General features: G+C 40.6%; 1 protein-coding gene across 4 annotated transcripts in view; it reads left to right on the top strand.

The window, feature by feature from the left end:
• The window catches only part of RGS6 (regulator of G protein signaling 6), a 282,882-nt gene that overhangs the window by 199,806 nt on the left and 70,726 nt on the right, over positions 1-12,350 (top strand). For all 4 annotated transcript variants that reach the window (XM_069858274.1, XM_069858276.1, XM_069858275.1 and 1 more), the window contains 3 exons: positions 7,429-7,479; positions 8,859-8,965; positions 11,208-11,259. In XM_069858274.1, the coding sequence (XP_069714375.1) occupies positions 7,429-7,479; positions 8,859-8,965; positions 11,208-11,259 (210 nt within the window). The remainder of the gene's footprint in view (positions 1-7,428; positions 7,480-8,858; positions 8,966-11,207; positions 11,260-12,350) is intronic.

The raw sequence follows: 12,350 nt of genomic DNA, 5'->3' as shown, positions 1-12,350 counted from the left end.
TGATTCCCTCAATTGCTTGTCTTCTTTCCCCACCATGTCTACTGGAGCCCATGGTATTTTCTCTCTCCTTGGAAGATTATCTTCTGTCACTTTTCCGACACCACACCTGACTATCAACGTCTTGCAGTGCAGCCATGGGTCTGGGTCATTAATCCCTTTTCTGAAAGAATTTATTAGTAGGTTTGCTGTTAATTTTTCTTTAGAGCTTGGTGTCAGGGACAAGAACATGCATGAGTCAAGCATCGAAGCTGTTAATTTTAATAGGCTTTTGATAAATCTTTGATCAGATTCCCATATGGTTTTGTTTACAGAGATAAGGACACTCATGCAACAGATGTACAGTGTGCTTCCTAAGTTCAAAATCTACGTGCAAACCCCAATGGTTAGTACTTACATGAGACTCATCTCTGAAACACCTATATTTGATATAAATGAGCAAGCATACTGAACAGCTTTCTGTAGACAACACTTAGTAAAGGAGACAGAGAAGGGGATGAAGAAATGGTTGGAGTGTCATATCAGTGCAAGCACTGTGATAAATAACCCACACTGTTGTCTGGAAAAGGCAGGGGATCAGAGGTTTTTAATCCATTAAATTTACAAATATTCTGTCCTTGTTATAGTTTTATGGTTGTGGAATGTTCGTGTGCAACTTAGCTCAGTGTGCTGCTTTCCACCTTCCCACGAAGCATCAATCTTACTTCACACAAGGTATTATATTTTCAAATTTTTTATTACAAGAAAAGTAAATTGTAAATTCAAGCACTAAAAAGTTGCTATGAACAAAGAGACTCCTCAGAAACTTTGACTGCTTTGATCAAAAGGGCATTATGCTCCTGCTGCTAATGATTGTTAACAGTTCACAAACCAAATTTAAAGTGAATATAATGTAAAGGAAAATGGCTATCGCTAGAAGCTCTAAGCTGTTGTAGCTTTGAAGATGCTCCTTGCTGACACCGAGCGGTGCAGTTACCACATGCAGATGGAGGAGTGCTGCACTTAAAACATTTTCAGAGTCAACTGCTAGTATTTTTTTTCAGTTGGCATTGATATTTATTTATGTGCTTATTGTGGGCAAAGTCTATAAATTGCTTCCCCAATATTTGTAACAAAATATTAGGGAAGGACCTAGATATTTCTTTCTATTTTTTTTTTTCCCTTCATAAAAACTAGTGCTTTGCATTAAATCCCTAGTGTGAGCAGGAGCCTATATTTCCAGCCTAGCTGAAGTCACTGTGGGAGTCAGGGGGGGCCTCCATGTGAGAAAAGTAGTAGCAAGGAGTGCTGGAGGCCTTGAGAAATTTTGTATGAAATTGTTTTGCCGTTATTGCAGATGATGTTCATTTGTTTATTTTTGCAAGCCCGGTGGTAGAAATGTGGATAATTAATTAACCTTTTTGTTGCAGATTTACCAAGGACTCAGTGCAATTTTTTTGGGAGAGACCAAAACATATTGCTTCCATTTAATAGTGTGGTTGGAGGGGCAGAAAGCAGTTTGAGTCGCTGCTTATACACTTGCACACATATTCTTACATCATTATGACTGCTCATGACCATTTTTTTTTGATAGAAATATTTAAAGATTGATCTGCGTTCAGAAGCAAATTGTTTGGAAAATTTGATGCTAAAATGGATTCAGCTGTTTTCAAAAATGGAGTGACAGGAAGGGGGACACATTTTCACCCTTGCATCAAAAGACTGTCTGGACCTTGAGCTTGGAGGTGATTAACAGAGACTAGGCACATAGCTTGTTTGCCCATACACTGTCTCATGGAGTGTGTAGATAATATCCAGGAAGAAGCTGAGCATTTCACATTTTTCATATTCCTTTTGTAAAACAGTAATAAAAAAACCTACTATGCAAAAAATATTTTGTATGTTTGTTAAAACATTAACATATGTTCAGAAAATATTAGAGTTGCATTAACACTGGAAAAAGACAGGATAACCAAGCAATCTCTTCCTGTAGACATGTATATATGACAAATACTTTCATAGCATGACCAGACAGTTTTGGGGTTTTTTTAAGACCTTCCTTTCTTCAGTGTTAGTATTTGTCAGTGCAGTTTGAGGCTGTGAAGAATCTGAGTCCCAGACCATCCCACTGCATTGGCTGTAGTTGCTGAGTGGTGTTCAGTGATTGGGACTTCACTTAGAAACTCCATTGAGAAAGGACAGACTTTAGTCCATGGCTTCTGATGCCACACCTGGGTAACACAAGATACAATCATATTATCGGCAGGTTGAAAAAACCTCTTGGATCATCAAGTCCAACCATTCCTGTCTGCCACTAAACCATGCCCCTCAGCACCTCATCTACCTGTCTTTTAAATATGTCCAGGGATGGTGACTCAACCACCTCCCTGCCCAGCCTGTTCCAGTGTCTGATGACCCTTTCTGTGAATTTTTTTTTCCTGATATCTAGTCTGAACCTCCCCTGGCACAGCTTGAGGCCATTCCCCCTTGTCCTGTCCCCTGTCACTTGGGAGAAGAGGCCAGCACCCACCTCTCTACAACCTCTTTTCAGGTAGTTATAGAGAGCAATAAACATCTCCCCTCAGCCTCCTCTTCTCCAGGCTAAACAACCCCAGCTCCCTCAGCTGCTCCTCGTAAGACTTGTTCTCCAGCCCCCTCACCAGCTTCATTGCTCTTCTCTGGACACGCTTCAGAGCCTCAACATCCTTCTTGTGGCAAGGGGCCCAGAACTGAACACAGTATTCGAGGTGTGGTCTCACCAGTGCTGAGTACAGGGGGAGAATAACCTCCCTGGGCCTCTTGGCCACACCATTTCTGATACAAGCCAAGATGCCATTGGCCTTCTTGGCTACCTGGGCACACTGCTGGCTCATGTTCGGTCATCTGTCACTCAACACCCGCAGGTCCTTCTCCTCCAGGCAGCTTTCTAGCCACTCTTCCCCTAGTCTGTAGCACTGCCCAGGGTTGTTCTGCCCCAGGTGCGGGACCTAGCATTTGGCCTTGTTAAACTTCATGCCATCGGTCTCAGCCCGTCGGTCCAGCCTGTTCAGATCTCTTTAAAGAGCATCCTTACCCTCCAGCAGATCAACACTTCCTCCCAGCTTAAGTCTCGTCTGCAAATTTGCTAAGGGTGCACTCAATACCTTCATCCAGGTCATTGATAAAGACATTGAACAGGGCTGGACCCAGCACTGAGCTCTGGGGAACCCCACTTGTAACTGGCCTCCAGCTGGAGTAAACTCCATTTGCCACCACTCTCTGGGCCCGGCCATCCAACTAGTTTTCCACCCAAGAGAGTGTGCGCCTGTCCAGGCCAGAGGCCAACAATTTCCTAAGCAGAATGCTGTGAGACACTGTGTCAAAGGCTTTACTGAAGTCCAAGAAGACTACATCCACAGCCTTTCCCTCATCTAGTAAGCGGGTCACCTGGTCATAGAAGGTGATCAGGTTAGTTTGGCAGGACCTGCTTTTCATGAACCTATCTTGACTGGGCAATCACTGTGGAGCTCTACTTAGCAGTGCTTGCAAACTCTGCCACCTCAGAACACTCAGAAAATAATGCAGTTGTCTTATCAGGCCTAAAAAGAAATGCAAAGTTGCAGTTGTTTTCTGAAATTTCAGAAATATTCTTGTTTTTCATTTGCATACATATATATGTGTGTATGCACATATGTGTGCCTTGTGAGGGACATGCCCAGTCTGTTGAATGCCAAGCAGACTTTAGTGGTCCTGGTCCCTTTGCCCAGAACTTGAGTCACAGTCTCCAGTCCAGGCAGCAGATCTTTAGAAACTGCTGGACCAGGGTACATCATTCTGTCTGCCTTTGTCATTTCACATGGTGTGTGGAAGATGGGCAAATTTGATTGTAGATGGCTCTACATTTTCTAAGTAAGTCCTGGATTTTCTGGAAGAAGTATAACATCTTAGGTTTAGTAGAAAATTTATCAAATACAGTGGTGATGACTCACTTCACTAACTGCATTTTGCCGATGGCTTTACACCTTGTGAACTTTTTTTTTTAATTTATCTTTTCATGGCTGGCCATACATTTGTCAAGTTGACAGGCAATGGCCTTCTGAGAACACTAGGTACCATTATGGGATCACTGAGGCCAAACAGAAAATGGAGAATAAGGCAAGAAATATAGAACTACTAGTCTGTCTCTAAACCAGGTAGCAGGATAAATGGTCATTGTAAATCTGTTTGCACATAGAAATACAGATATTTTGTTGCTTTTAAGCAACTTAATCTACTTCAGCTTCAAAGAAGAGCCTAAGGCAAAAAGATATATTTCAGTATAGGTGAGGAGGAAATAGATGTTTACAGGCTGTTGACTATGCTCAGTACACGAGCATAATGACTCAGAGGAAATGTAGATGTATGGAGAGGAGTATAGAGGAGATGGGAGCTATTAGCTTGCCCTGTTAGTGTTTAGTGGGAGCATGACAGGGTCAAGGGTTTCCCTTGGGTGTCCTCTAAAAGAGCTTGTGAAATGTGGAATTTGAAAGTCAGCCAGGAAAGATCTTTTTTGGGAAGCTGAATTATGTGAAGACCATCCATTGGGCTTAACCTACGGGGGAGGTTAAGATGAGGTTTTCTGAAAAAAATTACACATAAAGGAATCTGTGTCTTGGTCTGACAGAGTAGTTTCTTGTAAAAGACTCAGTCACGTCTTCACTGTGTCTTATAAGAACAAATTTGCATTTTCTTATTTGAGGAAAGACATAAGTAGCGCTTCTAGGTTGGCAAAAGTAGGTTGCAGTGTTAGAAACAGCCGCGAGCAGAGGCAAAGCCAATGTGGGAGGGTAACCCTAAAAAGTGAGGGTGTTATGGGAGATGACAGTAAAGCGTTTTCATTATGATTGAATATTAATTAGTGACATGGCTATTAATGATGACAGTAATTAACAGATGAAGGAAAGACTTGTCATTGTCCCGAGGGTGAGTAATCAGTCTTGGCAGGTGATAAATAATGGTTCAGCAAACTCAGCAGAAAGATAATCTGTCTGCCACAGGACAACTGGAGAACAGCTATAAAATCTACCAGGCTCTTGGCAACATTCAGGAATGACTTCATGTTTTTAACAGAGACAAATTAAAATCCCTGATCTCAAGTGCTGCTTATATTCTGGAGTGGCTGATCATGGGAGTTCTAATTGAATCAGTGCCTTCAGTTTACTTGCCCATTTAAACCTTTCCTTTTTAGTCTTAATAACACGGGGAAGAAAGCTGGTGAACCAGCTTTCAGCATTACTTGATTTTTTTCATTATAATTTGATGAAAATTGAATGCATCCCTCAAAACAGGCATAGAGCTGGGGATCATTCTATGTAAAAATGGAGTGACACTTAATCCTATATTGAGTATTCCTGTATATCTGGAAAGGGTCATGCAGAATGTACTTCACCGCCCTTGAGCGAAGCAATATCCTACTCTAGATCATTTTCAGATATCAGCTGTCATGTTACTTGGCAATAAGATCTTGCAAACCTGTTAACTGAAAGAGATAAAAGTCAAGGGAAATAATGAACTTTTTAATTTGAGGGATGAAAGAAAAATTAAGAAAGATTCTGGTTAGGTTGAACCAAGACAGCATTTTATGAGGTTTTGTTTTGTTTTTAACAATACAGAAGCACTTTAGTTTGAGTCTTCTTGAAATGGTTTTCTGGTCCCAAATGTGTTGTTCTATCTCTAGAATCTTTTTGTTTTGCAAAAGGCAAAGGGGAACATCCATGTTTATAAAATACAATACTTTATTAACAAACTTGTTGAAACAACAGTTACTGGCTCTGAGCATTTTCACCATATGTTATTCAGCAAGCATTGAATAAGTTTGAATAAGTAATGAGTTTACTAGACGTATTCTCATCTAGCAGGTAGTGTTGGACACCTCAGACATCTTTTTCCGAATAAATTCACTATTCACAAAAAAGTGATGTGACTTTAGGATACACCTGGCAAGCTGGTTTCGATAAAGACACGAAAGTGCTGGCTCTGTCACCAGAGGTGTTGATTAGATGTTCTGCAAGATCCTGCCTGCAGTTTTAATGACCTGAGTGTTAAAAAATGGAACTTAAATTTGAGAAGTTGCTAAATAGTAAAGTAAAGGGACAGTTCATCTTAAGAGGTCATTAAAAGAGTTTGATGAAGAGTGTGATAGTGGAAGGGAGGCAATGTGCTAGTCCTCTGTAGAAACACTCAGGAGAAACTATCAAGGTTTAAAAAAAAATCCATTAAATAATCCAGTTATGATATCAAATGCATGTAAGTTGCATATTAATAAGCAGGCTGGGAAGTTAGTTCCATCTATTAAAAAAATTTCTAAATAGAAACATAGAATCATAGATGACTTGGATTGCAAAGGACCTTAAAGATCATCCAGTTCTGCCCCCCCTGTGATGAGCAGAGACACCTTCTACTAGATCAGGTTTCTCAAAGCCTCATCCAAGCTGGCCTTGAACAGGTCCAGGGATGGGGCATCCACGACTTCTCTGGGCTACCTGTTCCAGTTCATCACCATTCTCACAGTAAAAAATTTCTTCCTAGTATCTAATCTAAATCTCCCCTCTTTCAACTTAAAACCACTTCCCCTTGTCTTATCACTACATTCCCTGGTAAAGAGTCTGTCCCTTTCATTCTTACAAACTCCTTTTAAGTTCTGTAAGGGCTCAATAAGGTCTACCTGGAGCCTCCTCTTCTCCAGGCTGAGCAACCCAGGCTCTCTTAGCCTTTCTTCACAGGAGAGGTGTTCCAGTTTGTCTCTCTCCTCTGGACCCATTCCAACAGGTCCACGTCTCTCCTGTGCTGAGGGCTCCCGAGCTGGATGTGGCACTGCAGGTGGAGTTTCGCAAGAGCAGGCAGGCAGAATCATCTCCTTCAGCCTGCTGACCGTGCTTCTTTTGATGCAGCCCAGGATATGGTTGGCAAATCCCAGTTTCTTCTCCAAGGCATTGCTTGTCTTTGATGTAATTAAAACTTTCTTGAGTTTTTTTTTAACTGATAACTCAGTCCTACACTTTTAGATTATTGCCTCTACCTTACTGGGTGCAAAATACCAGTAAATGCTCCTTAATCTCCTTGCTAGGCTAGCTAGTGCTTACAGAAGTTTAACTTGCTGTAAGCAGAGGTGAGAGATAAAACTGGGAGAGAATAACTTACACGGAACCATTAGAGTAATATCTGACTTAAAGTATGTCAAGTCTCCCATTGCACAGAATGCTTCTTAGTACCTGTCAATAACTATAATTATAGCATGGCATAAGAAAGGAAAACATTTTGAAACCTCAGTGGAGATAAGGATTAAAATGGAGTAAAATTCTTTTCAGTTCTGTTGTAGCTGTCTCAATGTTATCTCTTTCCAGGGCTCTCAGAAAACCTGTGGTCATAGCGTTTAATGCTTTCTTGCACACACCCCCCCTTGTTTGTTTTGTCTTTTTTTATTTGTTTTTGCAGGTGCTGATATTGTGCAGTGGCTTATGAAGAACCTCAGCATTGAGGATTCAGGTGAGGTGACCACAGCTGACTGCATACTCAGTCTGTATTGTGGTGCCATTAGACAGTAGATACTATTTTGCTCAAGTCTAAAAATACCAGTAGAACAACAAGGTTGATATTCAGCATTTGGTGGGAAGGAGGAGGGTACGAGATAGGAATCAACATCTTAATTAAGTGTAATACTTTGTGCTGCAATACACAAAAAGCACTTTGTAGGAGTCTTAACTTGCCTGTGAAATTGTTGCTACATAAGAAAGACTGATTGATTTTGTAGTTGTTCCCAGACGAAGAAAAGGGGTTGGTGGATATGTGCGGTTAAGCAGGCAAATGCAGTGGCAGGTTTTCATGTTGTAGAGGATGGTAGCTGACTGACTGAACATACTGGCCAATAATGGCACTGATGGCACCATGGGATCAGATGATGGCTGCTACTTTATCACAGCAGATAGATAAACGTATAATCAGCCATGAACGGTGATCATTGCATATGCACTGTTCAAATACTTCACTCTTCAGAGAAACTAAAATCATAACATATTTAAGAACTATTGGGAAAAGAAGAAGAAAAGATCTGCAGGTCCAGAATTTTCTTTTCCTTTTCTGGAAAGGGAAAAAAATCCAGCATTTCACCTCCCAGTTTGTTTCTGCTGCCTACTGTCACCATGTAAAATTAGAGACAGAGGCAGGATTGCTTCAGTCAAGGCATCCCTGTGCACACATCCCTTCTTATGTGTCCAGTCAAGTGCCAAATCTGAATTTCAACTGCAGACAATAGCTTTTATTATCTTCCTGAAGGTGAATGAGCAACTGATGTGTGTTTTGCAACTCTGAGAAAGTTGATGCAGCTTTTGACAGCTGACATTGGTTGAAAATTTGTGCAGATGTACTTCTGTGCGAGTGAAGGTTGCCCTGGCATTGCTAGGATATGAACTCCCCTTTGTCTCAGCACCGTTTCCTCTAATGAATGGCAACGCTATGGTGCCAGGATTTGTCTTTAGGCATAAACATGTAGCTAATGACCTGGTATTGCAGGTGTTTGTCAGATTTGGTAGAGGCAAGTCAGGTTCACTGGTAAAACAGGCTTCTTGCCACCTGTGGTGGATAATGTGTTTTGAATTAAATTTCAGACGCCAGTGCTGAACTGGTGTGTGACAATTTATAAACATAAAACCAGTGGGTTAAACATTTGACCAGTGTTTCATCTGTTTTGTAAGGCTGATTTCTGCTCTCCATTGCACAGTTTTATTGAAGGTGTAAGGATGCAGTGTGGATAGAGGCATGTATGCACCAGGTCCACATATGAGTCATCACTAGAGCCACTGTTGAAATCAGAGGATTGTGTAGTACATGTCTTCCTGACACGTCCTTGATGTTTCTGTCTTTCACAGGTGAAGCAATACACTTGGGGAGTCTTATTGCTGCACAAGGTTATGTGTTTCCAATCTCAGACCATGTCCTTACCCTGAAAGACGATGGGACATTCTATCGTTTTCAGGTTGGTGAGCCCTCTGTCTCCCTTGTCACCCCTTCTACTGTCTCTGCAATAATACTGCTGAAATCCACTTGCTCTTTATCCCTAAGTACCTCTTAACTCCATGAAACCAGTGATTGAGGCTATCTTGGTAGAGTTCTTAAGAAGTCATGAAGTCCCTTCAAAAAGACCTGCTTTAAAACCGCAGATCACTATCTTCTACTTTCTGACCCACAGTTTTTACATGAGTGAACAAATATGTCCTGCGATTATTTTTTAATGCATTACTGTTTTACTCAGAGTTCAACTAAACTAGTAGAAAGACAAGGGCTTCTAACCCTGGCAGAGAACTGAGAAGCTATTCTGCTGTGCAAAAGAGACCAGGTCAGACTTTGGAGTTAGATATTCAAGCTCTGGGACAGCAGAAAAGTCACGTTCTTATCATCTCTTGCTTATGGATTGATGTAGGAGAGGGCAAGCTTCAAGCTTTGGATCTTTCACAAACAGTATATAACCTTGGTAATCACCTAAGCTGGGACATCTCTATCCCTTAGTGTCCCCGTGCCTCCAGATGTGTTGAATTTTTAAAGCATCCTGTGCTTGAGTTCCATACCCTTTCCAAAAACTGATGCTGTTAACCTAGATTACTAAGTGCTTATGCTGCAAAAACTCCTTTTAAGTAGATTGTATAACTTTAAAAGAAGCAGTAAGTTCAAACCTGGAATCCTGCTGCCTAATTCTGGAAGCTGAATATGTGTTACATGATCCCAGCCAGCTCTCTTATCTTTTCTGTAACCTCTCTGCTTCTCACACTCCTGTTCCTCCTTTTCATTTGTTTTCTCTCTTTTAGTTTTTAGTTAAAAATCCTGTTTTCCTCTTTGCATCTCATGTTGGTGCTACTCATGCTCGCTGCCAATGCGGTATTGTGCTATCACGAGACCAATGGCACAGTGAACAAAGCCCAGGAGATCACAGACCTCCCTTATCTCTCCCTACCTTCTGGCTACCCGGCATTATTCAGGCTAAGATTTTTCATGACAGTTGCCTTGTTTTTTGTGAAGGTCTTGCTCCTCCTGTCATGCAAGTCTTGGCAGAAGCAGGGGTAATACTGCCCGCTTAGTTGTATTTTTCTCTATTTTAAAAGAATAACACCATAAAAAAAGTCGGCCTGTGCAGCTCTTGGAACCTAGATTTCCAAAGCAGAGTATAATTTAATTTCTTTTGCTTGTTTTAAGCCTGCGTAAACCAAATCATCAAATTTTTTTGACTGCTTATTGACTTTTCTTTCCATTCTATTTTAATACAACTTTTCTTTGCCTGCTTTCATTTCCTGCAATCGTTTTTGTCAGCCCATTTTCTACAAAAATAAACTGATACAATAATTTTTCTTTTCCATTACTCTCTTCTTGCCACCTTTTACCTCAACATCAGTCCTTCCTTTAGCAGTTGCTCATCATCTTGTGAAGTTGATATGATATGTATCAGTGAGGGGCATCGAACCCTGTATTGTTTCATCCCTCCATGTTTTCTTACTGTACTGTACTGCAAGGAATACTCTTTGTGTGTCTAACATCCTACACCCATTTGTGACTTTACATCAATAATGTAGTGTTCTATAATTTGTGTAATCACATGGACACTATTTTACGCTCATGTACAACTGAAATACAGCCCCCTGTAGTAAGATTTTGAATTAATTGTAGCAACTGCAAGGTGCAGACCTGGATACAAAACAAAAGCAGTAGGCCAGACTTCTGCTTTCAGAATTACTCTGAAATCTGCCATCTATTATATTTTAAAAGTAAATTATTTTGTCAGCTGCCAGCCACACTGGTAGCTGCTCCAAATATGCAAGTGCTGTGTAGTTTATAGGAAAAGCCATGAGGTTTCTCATGCTCCTTAATAAAAAGACATTAAGGGTACCTGTGAATTTCTGGGGAAAGAGGAAGTTCTGGGGTTAGAGGGTAAGAGGGCTACATTCAGATGAGACAGCAACAGTGTCTAAAGTATCATCAGTATACTGGACATCCTCCTCAAGAGATGCTTGTATTACAGCATTCCCACTTACCTGCAGGAAGGAATGTTAAAGATGATACTTTCCTGGAAAAGCATCCTTGCTTTTACTGAGATCTGTAGTAGTGTTTCCCCTGAGGGCAGAGACTGGGCCATAGACTTTATGATTCTTCTCTTTGTACTTGTAATGTTTTTCAGAATCGGAATTGGTTTTAATCTTTTAAATGATAAAAATGCTTATTTTGTTTCTTAGGCACCATACTTTTGGCCTTCAAACTGCTGGGAACCAGAAAACACAGATTATGGTGAGAGTATAATTATTTCATTGTAGAATGTTAGTATAGAAATTATGTGATGGAATTGTCCTTAAAATAATTACTGTTGGCCATCTAAAGCCCCTATCAGTAGGGTTTCTTGTCAGACTTCAGTCAGAGGCAGAAATGTGCCCATCTCAAATACATGAAGTGAAATCCCAGAGTATCTCATGTTCACAGAGCTGTAGCCATTGAGTTCAGTGGGACTATGGTTTTACCTACTGTTACCTTAGTTCTCCCATAGCTGTGTTTGTTTCAGTAGGATTTATGGCAAGCAGAATACTGCTCCTTGGGTACCTTAAATAATGCCAATATTGCTTTTGTGGTAGAACATACTGTGATCTGTAGCTGAATCTGATATGTTGATCAATAAAAAGTTACCTCATCTGGACACTCTTCTGGCTGATCAATAAACCAGCATATAACTCATGGCAACCCATAGTTAAAGTTCTCTGATATATGGCATCAGACTTATTTTTTCCATTTTTTTTTAAGATTACCAGCTGATAGCTGGTAAAAAAGAGAAGTCTGAGTGTGGTTTATGAGCTAATAAACAGGAACATGGTGTGTTAAACATGTTAGTGCCTGCAGACAGTGATAATACATAAAGAAAATATGTCAGTGTTGTTATCTTTAGCTGTCTGCATGCAATATTGCTGTCTCTTCCAGAAGTGCACTTTCAGAATTAAATAATAAAATCAATTGTTGCATCCTGATGTGGCATTGGAAGAGGAAGAGTATCCTTGTGTGTGCACATAAACCAGGAGCTTCTGAAAGTGCTTCTTCTGAAATATCTCATAAGCTAAGATCAGTTTAGAACTTCTTCCTGAATAATCAGGGTTTTTTTCTTTCCTGAGCATTAATTACTCATCATTATGGGTTCTGGAATTAATTTGCTGGGGTGAAGAAGTAGCCTGCAATGGTGTCTATCATGTGATAGTTCATTTGCAGTCCTCATCTGCAGGGCAGCTAGCACAGACTTCTGTGTTTATCCTAGCAAGGGGACTGCTTAGGAGAACACATGATGCTGTTTATTATATGCAAAATCATTTCCAGATTTTACGGTCGCCTTATATAACTGT

The sequence above is a fragment of the Phaenicophaeus curvirostris genome, chromosome 5, assembly GCF_032191515.1.
Source record: "Phaenicophaeus curvirostris isolate KB17595 chromosome 5, BPBGC_Pcur_1.0, whole genome shotgun sequence".
In the NCBI taxonomy this organism is placed as follows: Eukaryota; Metazoa; Chordata; class Aves; order Cuculiformes; family Cuculidae; genus Phaenicophaeus; species Phaenicophaeus curvirostris.
Note: the sequence above shows the minus strand (reverse complement) of the source record. Positions and strands in the feature narration are given on the sequence as shown.